The 20,306-nt window shown below is 38.4% G+C and overlaps 1 protein-coding gene across 5 annotated transcripts in view; it reads left to right on the top strand.

Moving 5' to 3' along the window:
• Positions 1 to 20,306, top strand: part of BAZ1A (bromodomain adjacent to zinc finger domain 1A) — a 67,382-nt gene that overhangs the window by 19,893 nt on the left and 27,183 nt on the right. For all 5 annotated transcript variants that reach the window (XM_027670624.1, XM_027670640.1, XM_027670635.1 and 2 more), the window contains 9 exons: positions 1,505 to 1,648; positions 7,730 to 7,831; positions 12,179 to 12,266; positions 13,972 to 14,106; positions 14,639 to 14,741; positions 16,722 to 16,888; positions 17,675 to 17,770; positions 19,106 to 19,244; positions 19,692 to 19,838. In XM_027670624.1, coding sequence (XP_027526425.1) covers positions 1,505 to 1,648; positions 7,730 to 7,831; positions 12,179 to 12,266; positions 13,972 to 14,106; positions 14,639 to 14,741; positions 16,722 to 16,888; positions 17,675 to 17,770; positions 19,106 to 19,244; positions 19,692 to 19,838 — 1,121 coding nt within the window. The remainder of the gene's footprint in view (positions 1 to 1,504; positions 1,649 to 7,729; positions 7,832 to 12,178; positions 12,267 to 13,971; positions 14,107 to 14,638; positions 14,742 to 16,721; positions 16,889 to 17,674; positions 17,771 to 19,105; positions 19,245 to 19,691; positions 19,839 to 20,306) is intronic.

Raw genomic sequence — 20,306 nt, 5'->3', positions numbered from 1 at the left:
CCTATTTAGATTTTCACAGTTAATTAGGTTGGGCTCCACTAGCTGGGAAAACATGTCTTCCAGCCCCAGACCAACCAGCTTTGGAAACGAGGCAGCATGGAATGGCATGGAATGCATTGGAATGGCAGCATGCCTGTGGCCAGCGAGTCCAAGTGGGCTCAAGCTGCCTCTCTGCTCTGTGCAAGCAACTCTGGTGTCCCCGTGGGTAATTTAAGCATTGGTCATATTGTTGTCTTTAGGAGTAGACAAGGATGTTAATATTTTTGTTTGTTTGGGTTTTTTTTTTCATTATTATCATATTTTTTTAAATAACCTGCTGGAGCATCCTGGAGCTCTCGTCTTGTTAGAGAGAGCAGCTACAGGCTCTAAGTACATTACTGATCCTTGATAAATTCACAAGTGAATACTACCTAGGATATTTTAATGTTTTCAACTTTTCTTCCTCTGTGGACAGGTTTTGGATAGTACTGTCTGCTTGCAGAAAGACGTGTTCAAGAAATATTTTGACATTGTTTCCTTTCTGCCAGTGTTGAGTTCATATAGAAGAACATTTAGAATTTGTCTGTAATGGATTTGTTGGGGTTTGTTTTTAACTTAAGTGTGACGCCACACTAATTCAAGCCCAGTATTTCATGTATTCTACATTTTATTAATTTCAAGTGGGAGTGTTTGGTGCCCAGAGAAGAGAATTATTATGTGTTCTTTCTTCCCCTGTTTTGAGCATGTGACGATGTCCATTGACTACAATAGTTAATTTTCATGAATGAGACAAAGCTTTTGAATTTTAAGCTAAAAAATATGAACCATGGAATTCTAGAAAGGGGTGAAAGTTAGTGTTTAGGTACCAGCTATAATATAGTTACCCAGCATGAAGTGTTGATTAATTATACTTTTTGATATGTAGTTAAATCTGCCTTTTATGAATAGCATTCAGGATGGCAAAGGAATAGACTTGTTTTGTCAATTGTGTGCATGCCAGATGGAGCCTTAATATGTGTCAGCAGATAAATGGGCCATTATTAAGATTAGATGCATAATGATCATTTTAGCCTTGTTTATTTAGGTCATCGACAGCAGTAGAAGATGATGTCTTACAAGAAAAAATACTTTGGGATCTGAAAATCTTTTGCTTTTCTTAGACTGCTGTCGAAATAGATGTAGAACTTTTGTTGTCTAGTTTTTAAGTAACACATTGAGTTAACTTTTTAGTTTACTTAAATGAGAACTGGAAAAAACCAATTACAACCACAAGTAACCTGATTGGTTGTCCTGAGTAGCAAAGCTGATAGCTGTGTAAGCAGATGAGTTTGTTCATTTATGAGATGGTACTAATGAAATTAATATTTTACCTAGTTTTTCAGTGCAAGGCTCTTAGTTATTTACTTATTTAGTAGACAATGCAATGTTCAGATATATATGTATTCTTAAAATAACATCTACAACTTTAGACTCCTTGCACTAGTGAAAGACTTTGACATTAATAAATATCTGTGTTCTATTTCAGGTTGCAGTGTAAGATTTTGGAAGTCATACCTCCAGCCCATCACAATGGAATGACGAATGGCCACACCAGCAGTGCTGATGGAGACACAATTGTCATCAGCGACAGTGATGACTCAGAAACGCACAATAGCTCTGCACAAAATGGGTACGTGATACTTTTACAGTATAAATTGTTCTGATTGGGTGGAAATGAAACTAAAGCAGATGTGGCAGAGTCTGACTGAAACAAATTACTTGATCTGTATGGGTTGCGAGTGTTCAAACGGCTGAAGGTGACAAGCTGAACATTCACAGGTGCCAGTTATGCTAATCTACCAGAAAACTCTGCATTGTGAGAAATGGAGTACCTACAGAATAATCACAGTTAAACTGTTTGCAATGGCAGTGTTTTTGCTGAGAGGTGGTGGAAGAACTGTGTGTATCTGTCACTAGTTCTTTGTGCTGCAGAACCTGTGCTGCTCTAGCTTGGAAAATGGAGTCATGTTCTGCATTTCTGCAGTTGGGTATTATTTCACTTCCATTATGGGGCTCAGAGTTGAGACTGCCTCACAAGAGAAGCACTGAAATTCTGTGAAGAGTCTTCCCAGAGACTTAGTGTGTTTGTGTCCAAGAAACCAAAAACATACAAAGCTTTCTTCATTGTGCATATGTCCATATAAATATATACCATTGTATTTAATGGATTTGATTATGATTTTAGGTGCAGTGAAACAGTGTGTGTCTTGTTTTCAGGAATTTTCTATAGACTGGAATTGCTTAATAACATTGAATATGAGAGCTTCTTGGCTATAACTGTGGTGTTTAGTTTGGAGTATCCCTTTACTGACCAGCAATTGAGCCTCTCTATGCATCTTATCCTAGCATTATGAGAAGATTTTTGCGCTTCACAGACATGATGATGATAGAAGAGGGTTTGAATTGGGCCCCAATCTAGTATCTAGCATCTAGCAACAACAGGCTGTTATTGACTTTGATGTCACATTGATACAGAAATTAATCTCATTGATCGCTGCGTGATGAAGTCATGTCCTGACATGCCTTGAATAACTAGGATGGAGCTTCTCAGTTGGCTAAGAAAATAACATGGGATAAATAATTTTGAAATTTTTCTGCTGTCTCTTGAAGGCAGTGTCCAAGTTGTGCATGAAGATGTCCTACATATTTTAGAAAATGAATGCATTTTCAGTGTTCCAAAAGGCATATGGCATTTGAAAGGAGATTATTCTTGGAATTATGCAAGTGTGCACAGTGCTGACTGTAGGATTGATCCCGTTATAGTGCTGTCACTTCCATGCATGCAGAGCTGGCAGTAAGACTAAGTCTTGCACTCCCAGGCAGTCTGTGGTTCTCCCCAACTGATCAGTTATTTTGACAGTGCAGAGAAGGGAGAGAAAGGGAAATCTTGTGAGAATATACTAACTTTTGAAGCACTGTTCTGTGACATACCTAACTAACATTTATGCTACAAGTTTAAATTGCAACCCTCTTATGGCTTTAAAATGCTTACTTGAAGTTTTAAGTGAGTGTTTATAACAAATGAGAGAGTGTAGTAACACATCAGTTGTTCTCTAGATATATTCTGGGTATACGCAAACTTGGAAAGTATTGTTTGCTGTACCTGCAAAACCCATCAGAAAGTAAAGCATTGTTGTCAATTTTTGTATGGCATTTAAGATTCTTTATACCATTACTCATAAAAATAAGAAATCCCACTGAACTGAATGACATCATTTTGCAGCCCTAATCTTTCAGGGACTATATTTTGCTGTTTATGGAGAGACTTTTCTTTGGGAGAGTATGGATGTTAGTCACGTTGAGACCAATAGTATATATACCAATAGTATATATCCAACCAATAGTATATATCAACCACAGTTGATATGTGCAGAATGATAGTTCTGCCTTCGCCTGCACACAAGTCTTCGGGTTTTGAGACCCAGTCTTTGTGCAAAGCTGCAGTACTGTTAAACAATGGTACAGCAGATGCTTGGGGTGTTTGTGAGAAAGGGGGAGGGGAGCACAGCACAGATTGATGGGCCATCTGCAAATATTTTTCCCAAAGAATCTGTAAGGCTAGAGAATCTTAACTGAAAATAGATGTCATTAGAGATCCCAGCCTTTCTGTGACCCTACTCCTGTCTGTGTGAAGCAGAAATAGCAATGCAGTCTGTACAAGTGTTCCTGCTGACCATTTTTATTGTATTCTGCAGTAAAAGTTGGGGTGGTACAGGGAGAAGGAGGCCAGGATGTGCTCACTCCTTCAGTCCTGCAGAAAAATAGGCTGCCTTCTAAGGCCTGGATTATGAAGCAAAAGGTCTTCTGAGTTCTTAAACCACTTATACCATGCCCTGGGACCTTCTGGTACCATAGGATAGTGGTCACATAGAATAGCAGTGTTCATACCTTGAACTGCTAGACTTTTAGGGGTAAGGTTGAACTCTTGCATTTGCTTTTAGCACTTGGCAGCAGACTGGATGTAGAGGGGCTTTTACTGACAAAGGTGTACAATTCAGCTGCAATTTAATAATTCATGGGATTCCTTCTGCCAGGGCCTCTGAGTAAGGTGAATCATCAACAATCATCAGAAATACTAGGGAAAAAAATCTTCTAGTTTGCTGGTTCATAGAAGTAAATTTGGGTGTTTGTTCAATTTGAAATGAAGAACAATTTTGGGGAAGAGTTAATGGTTTCTTCAGCCTAGTTTTCTGACTTTATTTGGAGAAGAAATTGTATACTGGATATGTCAAAAAGTGTAGGCATGGCTTGTCACTAAAGCTATACAATATCTTCAGTACAAAAAAATCTTTCTTTGTCTTTAAGTCTTTCCATTCTTCCTCTCTCATCCCTCCATCCCTTGAATCAAATAATAATGATGGTAGGTCTTAGTCCACTTTATATTGGAAGTAAAGACCAAAGTACTGGATTAAAGGCAGCTTAAAATCTTCATCGGAGGTTCAAAGTCAGGATTTTGTTGCAAAGTGCTGTAGTCTTGTACCTAGAGCAGTATAACTAGTGCATTGTTAACGGTCTTCAGATTGGTCTGTTTTGTTGTTGAAGTTTTAGTCAGATTACAGAAAATATTTGCAGTTCCAAATGGGCAGTTGTTACTGGTCGGTAGGAGTTGCTTGTCAGTGGCAACCTTCAAAGGTGTCCTGAGGTCAGCTTTGCCATCGGGATCAGTACAGCAGTACTGTAAGAAGAAATCTGTGTCCAGATCATGTGGTCACCATGCCAAAGTAATTAAAGGCCTGATGAGATTCTTACCTGTCAGTGGTTCAGTGTAAACCCATCCAAAAATGCAGGACATTGCCACAGGTACTAATCACGTTTACTTGAGTGCATTAGAAACTAGTGTAATATGAGTGAGTCAGTTCCCATTTTTACCTACTAAATTACAAAATACTCTATTTTTTTCCTCTGGATCTGGTTGTCTGTCAGAGCTGTGCTGTGAAGATTTGCCTTAAGGGCTCTGTGCTGTGAAATGGATCTAACCCTTGCTAACTCTTGTGTGTTTTCTATAATACTTTATAAAGTAAAAAGGGACCCCTGGTGGCCTAGTGGTTAGCATGGAGGACTCTCACTGCTGCGACCCGGGTTCGATTCCTCGGTCCCCCGGGCAGATGGAGCCCGTTAGCCCTGTGAGGCCATCCATCTATGAGAAGGTCACTCTAAACAAACCTACGTCCTGAGGACCTCACTGCCATTGTCCAAGCTCGCTTGGCCCCGGCAGATGAACCTTAGGATTAAAGGGTGGGCTCAGTTCAGCGCATGCTGTGTCTCACCTAAAAAATCCATTGCGCAGGCTGGAAAGGTAAAAGACCTTTCCCAAAATCTTCGTTTGCGAAGACTGGCCATTATTATTATTATAAAGTAAAATAAAACCAAAAATAATATTACTTTTATGCCAAAGCAGCTAGATAATCTGTATAATTTTTAAAACTTTCTATGTGTACTAAATGGTCTTTTTCTTCCTCTTCTGCACTAAGCAAAATTTTGACTTCAAATTTGGATTTATGGAGGAGGATTTTGGGAATATGTTCTCTTCTTGGGATAATAATTGGAAACACAGAAACTAAGCAGAAAAAATGTAGTGTCTTGGAAATTAGGTTTGGGCTACTGCGTATGATTCACTGAAGTTGAGAGAAGGATTTACTCAAACTAAAAAGTAAAGATTAATGATAGAAGAGTTGAACATTTGATTATACTTTGGGGCCTGCATTTGACTGCAGACAGTATCAGAGCTTAGAATCTATTCAAAATGTATAAATAAGCTAATTTACTTTTGCTTTAACATTGGTACTCTGCCTTTTATTTTGTATCTGAACATTATCTATTTGTGTCATTCTTCAGCTTATTAGATGAAAGGGCTGAAAACACAGGGATGTATGGTAAAGAGCAAATTTGTATTTTATACTATCCAGAAATCCCTAGTAACAGCCTTCATAACTTCATCTTCAGTGTCAAGATAGGAAAGCTAATCATGGAAGACCAAGTCATGGTATGACCAAAATACAAAGACTCTTTCAACAAGCTTATGTAGAGACATTAAAATCTTGCCGGTGGATATACTGTACTACTTTATATATACAGTTTATCTCTGTTTTGCTAATATGACTAGCTGGGTGGGTTTTTTTCTATTATATTTCTTAAATTTGAGTTGGTCTGAGTGACTCAACTTGAGATTTCGACTTGGATAGCATCATGGAAGACAGTGCATATCATAACGCCTATCTATAGGTCTAGTAAATGTGTTGCTGTGTCCAAGTATAAATCTCCTTTCTGGTCAGTCCCTTCATTTATTCTTAACTATGTTGATAATTTAATCATCATAAACTATTTTTCATGAGAAATTTGCAAATTCTTCTCATCTGAAACGACACTAATGGTGAATAAGTACTGTTTTCTTTTACATTTAATTTGTATGAATGCATTTATTATTAGGCATTGGAATGGTACATTTCTTTGTACTCTGTTTCACAGTTAGTGGGGAAGAATAAGAATTGGAGCAAGTTTCATAGTCAAAAACCTTGTCAAGTACCTTTCTCTACATCTTCTGTATGTTGTTCACAGGGCTAAAGAATAGCAAGTGGTGTATTGGTTAATTTTGGTACAGACTCCACCTTAAAGCATTTTGTAAATTCCAGAAGGACTGACTATGATGAAATGCATAGTTTTAAATCTCCTAGTTCATCCACATAACAACTCCTTCAACTTTCCTTACTGATGAAATAAGATGATGATTGAATTCCTGATAAAACAGTACAACTCTATTACAAATTGCCACCTAGGAGAAGTTAGTTCTGTTGTTTAATAGCAAAATGCAGCATTATTTAAAGAAAGTCTCATTAGTTTAGCTCTGTTCATGAAGTCTGTCCATAAATGTACCACACTTTTAAAGTATATTGTCTATGGCAAACCACCTCTCTTTGTCTTTTAAAGGAGTGAATCTTATTTTGGTAGCACACCGGACCTGGGTGTTATTCTCCTAGGAAGAGGTGTAAAAACACTTTACTGTTACATTAAAACTGAAGAAATATATTGCATGCAGAGAAAAAACCCTAGTTCTCTGCAATGCTGGCTGGAAAAAGGAAATGCACAATAAACCACATAACCTGATAAGCATTTATTTTAAAGTGTTGATGCTTTGCCTTATGATCTCTGTTATTTTCAGAATGTTGTTGGTGAAGTTTTTTCTAAATTGGTATTTTTGAAAAATATTTTAGATGCTTTATATGTTTTGCAATGTGATTGGTAGCTCTAGGGCTACTATTTTTATTCATTTTATTTAATTCTGTCTTTTGGACTCCTTCCTCATCATCTTTTTCTTCTTTTTTCTGTCTTCCCATTGCCATCATGAGTACTGAGAATATTAAGGAGACGATTTTCTGAGGGATAAGAATGTATCATTACTTGTCTTTATTTCTTTGTTCTTCCTTCCCTTCTTATCTCCCATTTCCCTGCTAAGAAAACCACCATCCCTGATCGCTTTTCCTGTTTCTTCCAGGAACTGGTTTTGATGCAGATTTAAATATAGTAGCAGAAAAGTTGGCACAAGTTAATAGGTCCTCTTTGGTACCACTGGAAGTTACAGGCTGTATTAAATATAGATTGTTATTTTCAAGAGATCCATTGTGTAGGCATATGAATATATCAAATGTGTGCAATAAAAGGCTGATATTGTGTGAATATAAACTTTTTACTTCTTTTTTTTATTTATTTTTTTTAGGCAGAAGAAAGCCATAATTGAACCTTCTTTGTTCAAATACAAAGTCCAACCTATTAAAAAACACTTGTATGAACCTGTTATTGTTAAAGCATCTCAACTAAGGTAAAAATTAGTATGTTAAAGTTAAAATTGTACTTTATACCTGTGAGTTGTGTAAGATGTTTTTGATATAAAATGGCATTTTAAAACAATGTTAGAGCTATTAATTAAAAGCACTGGAACAAAATACTGTGCTACAGGCTTTCTGTAACAAGGGTTTGAAGCTTTACTAGCATTAACACAATTACCAACTCCTTGCAAATCTCTGCTTTCATTGACTCACAGATGAGACATGCTATGACTTCTGATACCTGTGGCTACTGTTGTGATTGATGGAGTAGGTGGAAAAAAGTTTGGGAATCCTGTTCTATAATATTAATAAACTATTGGCATTGTGAGCACTTTCTACGGTAGCGTTGCTGGTTTGAAATGTTGGAGCAGACACTGGCAGACTGATTTAAAATAGAAAGATGCAGAGTTTTTGCTTCTTAAATAACAATTTTGTCTTGAATTAAGTTAAAATATGTGTTTAGAATAGATTGTGCATCAAAACTTTATAAACCGGATGCTGTAAAAAAACTTAGGTGATTGCAAGTCATTTAGTTCCAGCAGGAATCAGGATTTGATTTTTTCATTAACTACACTCCTGTGTAGTTAGTTTTTTCGTTCTCATGAAGTAGTGTGGGTTCCCTGGAGTGCCAGGAACCATTAGAGTGGCCACTGTCTTCTGTAAGGAGTGCCACAGTGTGACCAAGCAATGTGTGAATTCACCTCCCCCCGTTGGCTTGTCTCCCTGTTTGAGAGGTGTGATGCTGCTTTTGCGCTGTCCTTGTTTTCTTGTTTGTTTTCCCTCTCTCCTGAAACAATCCTGTCTTTGGGACAGGAGCACAGGTGGTGTTCGCTTCAGTTCCTGCAGTAGCAGGGATAAATGAGGGGAGGAGTAGGAAAACTCATCAATAGGTGGCTAAAGCATTGGTGCTGCCAGCAGAATTTTGGTTTTTTCAACCATGGGGCAAATTCTATGGTATCTAGCCTGCTAGAGTCCGATGGGCTTTATCTGTCTAGCAAGGGCAAAAGGTCTCTAGCCTGTTAGTTGTCAGGGCTGATCATGAGGGCTTTAAACTAGCTTTGAAGGGGGAAGGGATTAAAACCAGGCTCTCCAGAGATGATCCTAAGGGTGGAAAGCCTGAGTTAGAAGTGAAATCGGCAGCCCAGCTGAAGTGCACGTACACCAATGTACGCAGCGTAGGTAACAAACAAGAGGAGCTGGAAGCCATCGTGCAGCAGGAAAGCTATGATGTAGTCTCCATCACAGAAACGTGGTGGGATGACTTGCATGGCTGGAGTGCTGCCATGGATGGCTAAAAGCTGTTCAGAGGGGTTGGGCAAGGTAGGAGAGGTGGAGGGGTGGCTGTGTATGTTAGAGAGTCTCTTGACACTGTAGAACTTGAGGTCAGTGGCAATAAGGTTGAGTGCCTGTGGATCAGAATCAGGGGGAAGGCCAACAAGGCTGTCATCCTGATGGAAGTCTGTTATAGACCACCCAATCAGGATGATGAGGGTGACGAATTATTCTACAAGCAGCTGTCAGATGTCTCAAAATCACTAGCCCTTGTTCTTGCCTGGCCGGATGTCTGCTGGAAACTCAACACAGGAGAGAAGAGGCAGTCTAGGAGATTTCTAGAGAGTATGGAGGATAATTTCCTGCTCCAGCTGGTGAATGAGCCTACCAGGGGTGGGGCCCCACTAGACCTTCTGTTCTCAAACAGAGAGGGGCTGGTGGGAGATGTGGTGGTCGGTGGCCATCTGGGGCACAGTGACCATGAAATAATAGAGTTTTCAACACTCATGGACTCAAAGAGGGCCCTCAATGAAACCTCTACGCTGGACTTCTGCAGGGTAGATTTTGGCCTACTCAGAAGACTGGTTCAGAGGGTGTCTTGGGAAACAGCCCTTGAAAACAAAGGGGTCCAGGAGGGATGGATGTGCTTCAAGAAGCAAGTCTTGAATGCACAGGAGCAGGCTGCCCCAGTGTGCCAAAAGGCGAGCCAGCGAGGAAGATGGCCAGCCTGGCTGAACAGGGAGATTTTGAAGGAAATCAGGAGAAAAAGAGAGCTTACTAGCTATGGAAAAAAGGGCTGGCAACTCATGAAGAGTTTAGGAATATAGTTAGGTGATGTTGAAAGAAAATTAGAGAGACAAAGGCACAATTTGAACTCAGTCTAACCACTTCTGTTAGGGATAACAAGTCCTTCTACAGATACATCAATAGCAAAAGGAGGGGCAAGGAAAACCTCCATTCTTTGTTGGACATGGGGGGAAACATAGTCACCAAAGATGAGAAAAGGCTGAGGTACTTAACACCTTCTTTGCCTCGGTTTTCAACTGTAAGACAGGTTGTCCTCAGGACAACTGGCTTCCGTAATTGGTAGGCAGAGACAGGAAGCCGAATAGCCCCCCTGTAATCCAGGAAGGAACAGTTAGCGACTTGCTGAGCCACTTGGATACTCACAAGTCTGTGAGACCAGATGGGATGCATCCTAGGGTGATGAGGGAGCTGGTGGAAGAGCTCGCTAGGCTGCTCTCCATCATTTACCAACAATCCTGGCTCACTGGGGAGGTCCCAGATGATTGGAAGTTGGCAAATGTTACGCCCATCCACAACAAGGGCTGCAAGGAGGACCTGGGAAACTACAGGCCTGTCAGCCTGACTTCAGTGCCTGGCAAGGTTATGGAGCAGATCATCCTAAGTGCAATCACACAACACCTATAGGATGGACAAGGGATCAGACCCAGCCAGCATGGGTTTAGGAAGGGCAGGTCCTGTCTGACCAACCTGATCTCCTTTTATGGTCAGGTGACTCACCTGGTGGATGAATGGAAGGCTGTGGATGTAGTCTATCTGGACTTCAGCAAAGCCTTCGACACCGTCTCCCACAGCATACTGCTGAAAAAGCTGGCAGCCCACGGCTTGGACAGGGGCACTCTGTGCTGGGTTAGGAACTGGCTGGATGGCCGGGCCCAGAGAGTGGTGGTGAACGGTGCTGCATCCAGTTGGCAGCCAGTCACTAGTGGTGTCCCCCAGGGATCAGTGTTGGGCCCAGTTCTGTTTAATATCTTTATTGATGATCTGGATTGAGTCTACCATTAGCAAATTTGCAGATGACACCAAGCTGGGGGGGCATGTTGATCTGCTGGAAGGCAGGAGGGCTCTGCAGAGGGACCTGGACAAGCTGGAGAGATGGTCTGATTCCAATGAGATGAGGTTCAACAAGGCCAGGTGCCAGGTCCTGCACTTTGACCACAACAACCCCATGCAGCACTACAGGCTGGGGACAGAGTGGCCGGAGAGCAGCCAGACAGAGAGGGACCTGGGAGTTTGGATTGACAGGAAGCTGAACATGAGCCAGCAGTCTGCCCAGTGGCTAAGAAGGCCAGTGGCATCCTGGCCTGTATCAGGAACAGTGTGACCAGCAGGTCCAGGGAAGTGATTCTTCCCCTGTACTCAGTGCTGGTGTGAGGCCACACCTCGAGTACTGTGTCCAGTTCTGGACCCCTCAGTTCAGGAAGGATATTGAGGTGCCAGAGCAGGTCCAGAGAAGAGCAACTAGGCTGGTGAAGGCACTCAAGCACAGGTCCTATGAGGAGAGGCTGAGGGAGCTGGGGTTGTTTAGCTTGGAGAAGAGGAGGCTCAGGAGAGACCTCATCACTCTCTACAACTGCCTGAAAGGAGGTTGTAGCCAGGTGGGGGTTGGTCTCTTCTCCCAGGCAACCAGCAGTAGGACAAGAGGGCACGGTCTTAAGGTGTGCCAGAGGAGGTTTAGGTTGAATATTAGGAAGAAATTTTTTCCAGAGAGGTTAATCAGGCATTGGAATGGGCTGCCCAGAGACATAGTGGATTCACCATCCCTGGAAGTTTTTAAGATGAGACTGGATGTGCACTTAGTGCCATGGTCTAGTAACCGCAGTGGTAGTGGATCAGGGATTGGACTTAATGATCTCGGAGGTCCTTTCCAACCCGGTTGATTCTGTGATTCTATGAATCAGACTTCAGTTTTATGTGGGAATTTTAAAAAATATTTGGAGGATCTACCATGGATGAATAGGCTGTGGAATTTGTATGTGTTTATAAAAGAGGACATATCAGGATCTTCAAAATAAAAATTGCAGATGCATAAACCAACAGTTTAAATATTACTTGGGTTTTATTTTATTCATAAATAACTTTTTAATTCAACTGGAGTTGCAAAGAATGGCTGTTAGTTACAATATTAAGGATGTTATTTATAATGAAGAAAAAAAAAGGTAAATGGTATGGTCTGTTACATGAATCTTGCACATATTTTCAGCTGTACTTAAACAATAATTAAAGATGTTAGTTGATAATACTACCTTTCTTTCCTACTACAGCCGGAGGAAACATCTCTTTTCTCGAGATAGACTTAAACTTTTTCTGAAACAACACTGTGAACCACATGATGGAGTAATTAAAACTAAGGTAAGTAAGAAGGAATCATTTATGGCATAGAATATTGACCCTATTTAGTATTTTTTTTTTGCTCTTCTCTACAAGCTGCTCAAGCTTCTTTTTTAAACTACCTCAAATGTAGCTTTTTGTAATTATAATATACCAAGTTAGTATTTGACTTTTCCAAAATAAAAGATGATGGTACTTGAACTTTCTGCATAAAAACAGGTTTTTGTTAACTTCTGCTTGTAAATAAGATGGTAATTTTTCTGTACATGAAGTAGAATTCTCTAATTTCTTTTTTAGATACCAGTTTAGAAAAGTCTCCAAAATAAAAAAGGGACCATTTACCTAGAAAAATGTTATTTATTAAAGCATAATATACTTTTTCTTAGTCTAACACACAAGTTGTTTTCATTCTTCAAGATATGCCTGATATTTCTAAGGCAAATAAAAACAAACTGTTTTTGTTTTGGTACAGTATGCCAATACTATTCTGTTGTAATGCTTTTGATTGGAAAATGTTTTATGATAGGTTGAATTCAGTCTTCAGTGAGACATCTTATGAGATGAGATATGATGATATTCAGTACAAGTTCAGACTTAAGTTCACATCTTAGTGCAGGATGACTGAGAATTTGTTTCCTTGTGCTCAAGGAATTGAGCAGCTTTTCCCACACTTACCAAGTAGGCAGCAATTCCCCTTGCCTTGCCTGTTGTGCCACAGGAGATTCTGGACTCTTTCACTATGTATTGCAGACTTGACCCTGAAATCCATGTTATCTTCTTGTTTTTAGAAAGTAGCATGGTTTTTTATTTGTCTGGAACTTTGTCATACAGCCATGTAACTGCTCATTCTGGACAGGAAGGGTTGAAAAGATGAGAGCATCAGTGAGAGTCTTGCCTCTAAAAGTTGTGGAAAATAACAACAGCAATCAACTTCTGAATAAGTTTGTAACTTTAGAGTCTGTCTCTTTTAAAGAAATGGAAATAGGAGAAAATAGAGCTGAAAGGGATAAACCACTCCCTTCCTTGGGCTTGTTAGTGATCACGTTGACCTAGCTCACTGTAAGGCATTAACGACTAGTGATCTATTAGTGATGCTTTCTAGAGCCTCAGGAAACTTGTTATATTCTGTATATGTGTGCATTTGTCATCTTGTCTTTGTTTGGGCTTTCTGTGGAGTGTCCTGTCCCCTTGCTGATTGCCTTGCATTTCAGTTATGCGAACATGTCGTATTTGGAATGTCTCGTCTTGTATTGCATGACAAGGGCAGACTTCCTGAAGGCATCAGGTTGAGAAAGTAGACTTGAAAAGAAACTTTGACAATTGGGAATGATCCTCCTCCAGAAATGAGTATCATAGAGAATTATGTAATTATTTGATAAGTTAATTTTCTGACTTTATCAGTCAAAAGCCATTCTTGACACTTTTCAACAACTTTCTAGGATGACTGTGCCTAGCTGTGTTTGCTAAAAGGCATCTAAAGAAATAGCATCCTACCAAATGAAGCAAAATTCTGTTTTCAGATGTGTGCTGTATACATTATTATCCACTTTGTTCATTAACTCTACACTTAGAATATTTCAGAGCTTTATTTCTTATCCGAAGTTAACCAGTTGTTAATCTGGTTACTTTTACTGTCTTCTGTTAATTAATGATTCAATAATTAGCTTATATTTATGAAAAGGTAAGAATTTCACAATGAATATCTGTTTTCATCTTTCTTACTAAGGCAACATCAATTGAAAAATACAACCTAGCAGAACAAAATTTCTCCTACTTCTTTCCTGATGACCCACCCACATTTATCTTCAGTCCTGCAAGCAGACGGCGAGGGCGACCTCCAAAGAGGGCATCTACTAGTCTTGTAAGTAATAACATTTTTAATCCCAGATGAAGACATGTCAACATAGTCTTCTAAGTTCTTCCATTTGCCTGAATTTTTATAACAGTTGAAATGCAAGGTTGACATCATGCTTCTTTACTTTGAGGATGAATTGAGATATATTACATAATTGCTATTAAAGTAATTGCTTCATAGTTAAGCTGGTAAAAGGGACCATATTTGTTATCTTCTTATTTTTATCTTTATTTCTGTGATGTCATCAAGAAACTAGCTTTTCAGTGTGTTGTGAAGATGCATAGAGTACTTGTCCCTTCTGGGATTGATAAATAATTTGTTAAAAAGCTTTAATTTGAACTCTTAGATACAATTATGTCACTTGCCCTCAGATACAGATATGTCACTCGCCTGTATTTATATATGGAGAATCTTAGTGCTCTAATCTACTTTATCTTGTTCTACAGAACAGTTGAAAAATTGGGAATATCTTTTGCTGGTCATTTCACTGTAGTTATTATGTTCTTTTTTTCCTCTGCCCCTCCAAATTCTCAACCAGGAGGACAATATTAGTGCTAAACGAAACACCCCAGGAAGCAAAAGTAAAGTATCAAGGGAAAGGACAAGGTTCCAGAAGCAAAAAGAAGATATGCCGGCCATGGGTAAGTTGAGGTTTAGTCCTATGACCAGTAGAACCAGTTTTTGCAGGTTTGAGAGCAGGCTATAATTACAGTATTTTTGGGGTTGTACCTTTCAAATGGAAAACTTAAAAAGACACTACTGCCACAGCACTATTGCAAAGTGCTCCTTTCAGTGGTTAGAAGGGTTGTTTCCTGATCTTTTTTCCTTTTTTTTGTTTTAGTTTACTGAACTGGGGAAATGTAGGAAGCTTGTGGTCCAACTTGTGTTTATGTCTATCTCAGATAAAGAGCTAAATAATTTTTTGCAGAAGTCTGAGTGATGAAATCATGCAAAATTTTACCATCTGAAGGTGTATCAAAACATGAACGTGTAACACAAATCAGTATGTTGTATGAGGAAAATGTGTAAATGGAAAAACTATCTCAAAATTTAAATGAACTGCAATACATTCTGAATTTTTCTGATTAAAAGATCACAAATCACTTAAGAGAGTTTTAGTTTGGACTGACTGAATAATTTTGGCTTAGTTTTGACCTGTTCCTGATCAATTTAATCTTGATTTCAAAATAAGTAAGGGGACCTGCAAGCCTATGGGTTTAACTAGGTAAACTGGTGTGTCTTCTTGAAGAGATGAAGTCCAGACAAGGAGATATTCTTCTGGATTTTAAGAACTTACATTGTTTCGAAGAAAAGGCTTTAATCTCTGGAAATATTTTAGTGAACTTGCGGTTTCAACCTGTCATTTCCATGAACATGGAATGCTTTAGGATGGCAAGGACATCTAGAAATTACCTAGTCCAACATCTGCTTAAATAACTGCAAAGTTGTGATACTGCTTTAGGCCTTTTCTTCATAGGAGACAGGACACTAGAGTTTTGTGTTATCCATTAAAATTGTGTGTGTCCACTTTTTTGCACAACTAGCATCTACTTGTTTGTGTGCTGGAAATCACAGCATAGAACAAGGTAACAGCTGATTAACATCAAAACTGCTTCCTCTCTTGTGTGAAGGCTAGTTAAGACACATTTTCACAATGTGAAAAGATAGCAAAATACCAGGTACCTTGAAAGACTTACCTTCTCAGTATGTAGAAGATTCTAGAGGGATCAGCTTCACTGCATTTGTTTGCTAGCTGAGAGACACGGCTGGCATGTGTAGTAGCTATCTGTAGAAGCAATGTAGCCCATTTTCCAAATTTTATAGGAAAATGTAACCAAAGTCTTTTTTTTCAGTACTATCCACATGGTAAGAGTGGATCTCTCTTCATTTCATTCTCTTGTGATCCTAACTTTCCTGTTTATTCAATTAAAACAGTAAAACCCCCTTTTATTTGTTAGCTTGTGTGTAGGTTGACAGGCATTGTCTGTCCACAGAAAGTGGAAATTTGTATCTGGCTGTTCTTCTGCAGAGGACTACAAAGAAATGTGCATCTCCTCAGGCAATAACGTTAAAGTTCAGCTTAAACTGTGTAACTGAAGTAGAACTTGAACAAAATGCACTGAAATACTATGTAGGTTTCAAGTGTATTGACTTTTCAGTAATTCAGTAATAACTAAATACTTAAAAACCTTGAAATAGGTGATTTTTACTGTCCCAGATATTTCATGGTTATATGCCACACGTGGTTGTGACATGCTTTTATTAATCAGTCATTACTAAATATCTTGCTGTAATTATACATGGTTGGAATCAGTTCTCATCTTTATATGTCACTTGAGGGAAACCAATAAACAAGCAATAAACTTCTGTATACTCATAAAACCAGATAAATTTAGCTTTATGACAGTGATGAGAACCTGTAGAACATGTCTAATACTTAGGCTTAAAACTCTGATTGTCTGAAGAACTTTCAAGTGTTTGAATTTGTGGTTGGCATAGAAACAATTCAGTCTTCATAACAATATCTTTTTCATATGGTAATTATAAAAAGTTCATCCTATTAGCAGTTAAAACTAAGCTTTTACAAAAGAAAAAATAACTTTGTTTTTTTCCTTTTATAGCTTTTGAAAAAGCTAAATTAAAACAAGAGAAGGCAAATGCTATAGAAGCTAGGAAAAAGGAGAAAGAAGATAAGGAAAAAAAGAGAGAAGAATTAAAGAAAATTGTGGAAGAAGAAAGGATGAAAAAGAAAGAAGAGAAAGAGAGACTCAAAATAGAAAAGGAAAAAGTAATGCATTTGAAGTATATGTGTTTCATATAGAAACAGTATAACAGGTTTCTAGTTTTCTTGTTTCTTAGTTATTATCTGTTTCAAGTGATTTTCCATTAACTGTTTTCAGTTCCTAGTAAAGCACTTCAGAAGAATAGACAGTCATAAGATTTCATTATGGGTTTGTATTTCTGATTAACATTCTCTATAATTTTACTTCACTAAAGTTCACTTTACTTCAGAAGTAAGTTCAATTTCAGTGTGGTGGATTGGGTTTTCTTCTCGCCTGTAATGCATACAATTATTTGATTTGATGGTTATCTTCTGTTTGAGTGTTAAAGATGCTGTACTGCATCAGATTCACAGCATATTAAATGGTTGTGGGCTTCCTTGTGGATTCTCTTTGCTTGCTAAATAACTTTTTGTCACTTTGAATATGAAGAAATTATATATTCCACAATATTTTACCACAGCCACATCCACTATATTTTGATGGTCTTTTTTGAGGCAACTTTCATAAATATTCTCATTTTTAGATTTTTTTCTTCAGCCGCTTACATTAAAAACAAAACAAAAACCAAAACACCCCCAAACAAAGGCAACAACTAATGCAGCAAAGTAGCACGACATTTAAACATTTTTGCAAGTATAATTTTATACAAAATAAAAATTAATACATTACTTCATTCTAATTAAATGTGATGCTTTACTTTTCAGTGTGATTGCATAGTAAATGGTGCAGTTTTAGAAACTGCAATAGGGCCATCTGACAATATTTTATACACAATTGTGACATTTTTTCAGGAAAGAGAGAAGCTGCGCGAGGAAAAGAGAAAATATGTGGAATATCTGAAACAGTGGAGTAAGCCTAGAGAAGATATGGAGTGTGATGATCTTAAGGTATGATTGAATTTGGAATAACTCAAGCTCATACTTTGCGAGGACCCCAGGCTAGATTTCCTAATGCAGAGGCAAATCTCGATCTAATTGGAATGCTAGGGGCTGTGAATCACCTGCAGCCATGTAGTAAATACTTCCCAGTGGCAGTGCTAAGAGGATCGTCTGCGTCTGCATTTTCAACCTCCAGAAAAGTTTTGCAGGCTGTATTCAGTCTACACATGGAGCAAATGTGTGTTTAAAGTGCTGACATTAGAGTGGAGGGTATTGAGTATGCCTGATTTTTCTGTTAAATATACGAGATGAGCTCACCTGGAACGAACCCGAGTTACTTAAAAGATTTGAGTAATGAAGAAACCAAGTTTTTGGCTGCAAAAGGTATAAAGGACATTGGCTTGTTGCTTCCTGTGGCATTCTTTTGATTTGAACTCTAGCAATATACTTGTTTAATGAGCATCTTTCAGGACAAGAATATAAATAAAGATAAGTTTAGGTGGGGACTGCTTTTTAAAAAATTCTCTTTTATGGAAATTGGTGAAATACCTTACTATGTTCTTATGAAGCATAGTATTCGGCATTCTTCTTGTTAATGTTTGTGAACTACCACAGTTGTGGAAAGGAGCTGTCATTCTGGAAATTGTACAACTCTGTCTGCTAAGAAACATTGAAAAGACAAAGCTTTAGGAGTTACATCAAGATAGTAGTTTCAAAGTCAAACAATGTTAGATACTGTCATCTGTGATTTGGAGGTGGTGTCTCTGTTAAGTGGTCTTGTTACATGGTTGCATGAGCTCCCTTTAAAATATTTTCAGGTGCTATAAGTGCCTTACCAATGCAAAAAACCCAATACCAGAATATGCAGTCATCAGACATGATCTTGCATATCCTAGTATTAGAAGGGCGTGTTTTATGTGAATGTGTTGGGTTTTGGTTTGCTTGTCTTCACAAGCAGTCATGAGTAACTTTTAAGAGTATGTTTATTTTTGCTTGTCTAGACAGCATACTGAAATTCAAAACTCTTGTGAAATAATACAGGTTTACAGGAAAAATCTTGATAGCGAATGGTTGTAACTTGTAGTGAGTTTGACTTCCTTTGTTAAGGATACAAACTTCATGAACATGAATAAACTTTTTTCTCAAAAGTTTTACATTCAAGTTGCATGCTTTTCAGTTTCTAAAGTTACTACTGCCATAGATGTTACTGGGCCTTGCAGGACTCTTTTTGGTAAAATGTAAAGAAACCCTACACCCCTTAGAATAATAAACTGTTTGGTTTTAATTACTTGTATACTCTGCAGAAATCAAGTGGGATATTAAGTTGTCCCATTTGGATTGCAGGAACTTCCCATTCCAATGCCAGTGAAGACAAGACTTCCTCCCGAGATCTTTGGTGATGCTCTGATGGTTTTGGAGTTTTTACACGCTTTTGGGGAACTTTTTGATCTTCAAGATGAATTTCCCGAAGGAGTAACTTTAGGCAAGTTGTTGTTTATGTGGCAAGGAGCCCCAGTTTTGTGGTGTTCCTTCTACCAAACAACCAAACATCTTAAGTGCACCCAAGTACCACTGCTACAAAATTTTCTGTGTGGCTTTAATATATTAGTGCTTACAGATGCATATCAATCCAGTTTTCTCTTCACAGTCAACTCTTCAGTGTTTGTAAAATCAAAGTTAATTTTAATGTACAAGTTGTTATTCTACTTACTAAAATATCTATTTGTACTTTATTCTCACAGTTATATATTAAAATAATGCTATTTTGTCAGCACTCTTTCTGACACCATGTCCTCAGGAATACACACAGTAAATTATGGAAAAGTAACTTGATTATCATACCTAAAGGAAAAAAATGTTTTCATTCTTCAGGACATAACCGTTTTCCAACTTTGTGGCAAAAGTGACGCTTCTTAAACTTTATTCACAGAGGTTTTAGAGGAAGCTCTTGTAGGAAATGACACTGAAGGCCCACTATGTGAATTGCTGTTTTTCTTCCTGACTGCCATCTTTCAGGCAATGGCCGAAGAGGAAGAGGAAGTGGCCAAAGATCAAATAGCTGATGCTGAGACCAAAGGTCAGATCCTTAATTTTACTGCTGAAAAGCTGAAATGGTACTGGAATTAATTTCAAGCTGCATGATTTATGGCATTCCTTTGTTTAACCTTATCTTATTATGCATGGATATTGTATGTAAATGGGCTTGTTTTTTCTCTTTTGTTTGAAATTAAAGCTTTAAACTGGGCATGGCGTGCAAGGGCTGAGGGGAATAGAGAAAAAGGAAGCTCACTGTTACTACAACTGTATCCAGCAAAGCATAATAAGCTTTTAACAGCACTGCTTAAGTTTTGGAGGTGCAGGAAGCCTCTTCACCTTCCTCCTCTTCCTCCAGCACTGTTAGATGTTTCTCCTGAGGGTCCAGAAACAAGTACTTTTCCTAAGTCTCCTCAAAGGTTTTTATGTGTATCTATTAAAAAAAAATCTGGGCCTAACTAGATTAAAAATCTAAAACTCCCCAGCACAACTATAATGGAGAATTCAATAT

Source organism: Neopelma chrysocephalum, unplaced genomic scaffold, assembly GCF_003984885.1.
Source record: "Neopelma chrysocephalum unplaced genomic scaffold, ASM398488v2 Primary Assembly neopelma1_24, whole genome shotgun sequence".
Taxonomy (NCBI): Eukaryota; Metazoa; Chordata; class Aves; order Passeriformes; family Pipridae; genus Neopelma; species Neopelma chrysocephalum.
Note: the sequence above shows the minus strand (reverse complement) of the source record. Positions and strands in the feature narration are given on the sequence as shown.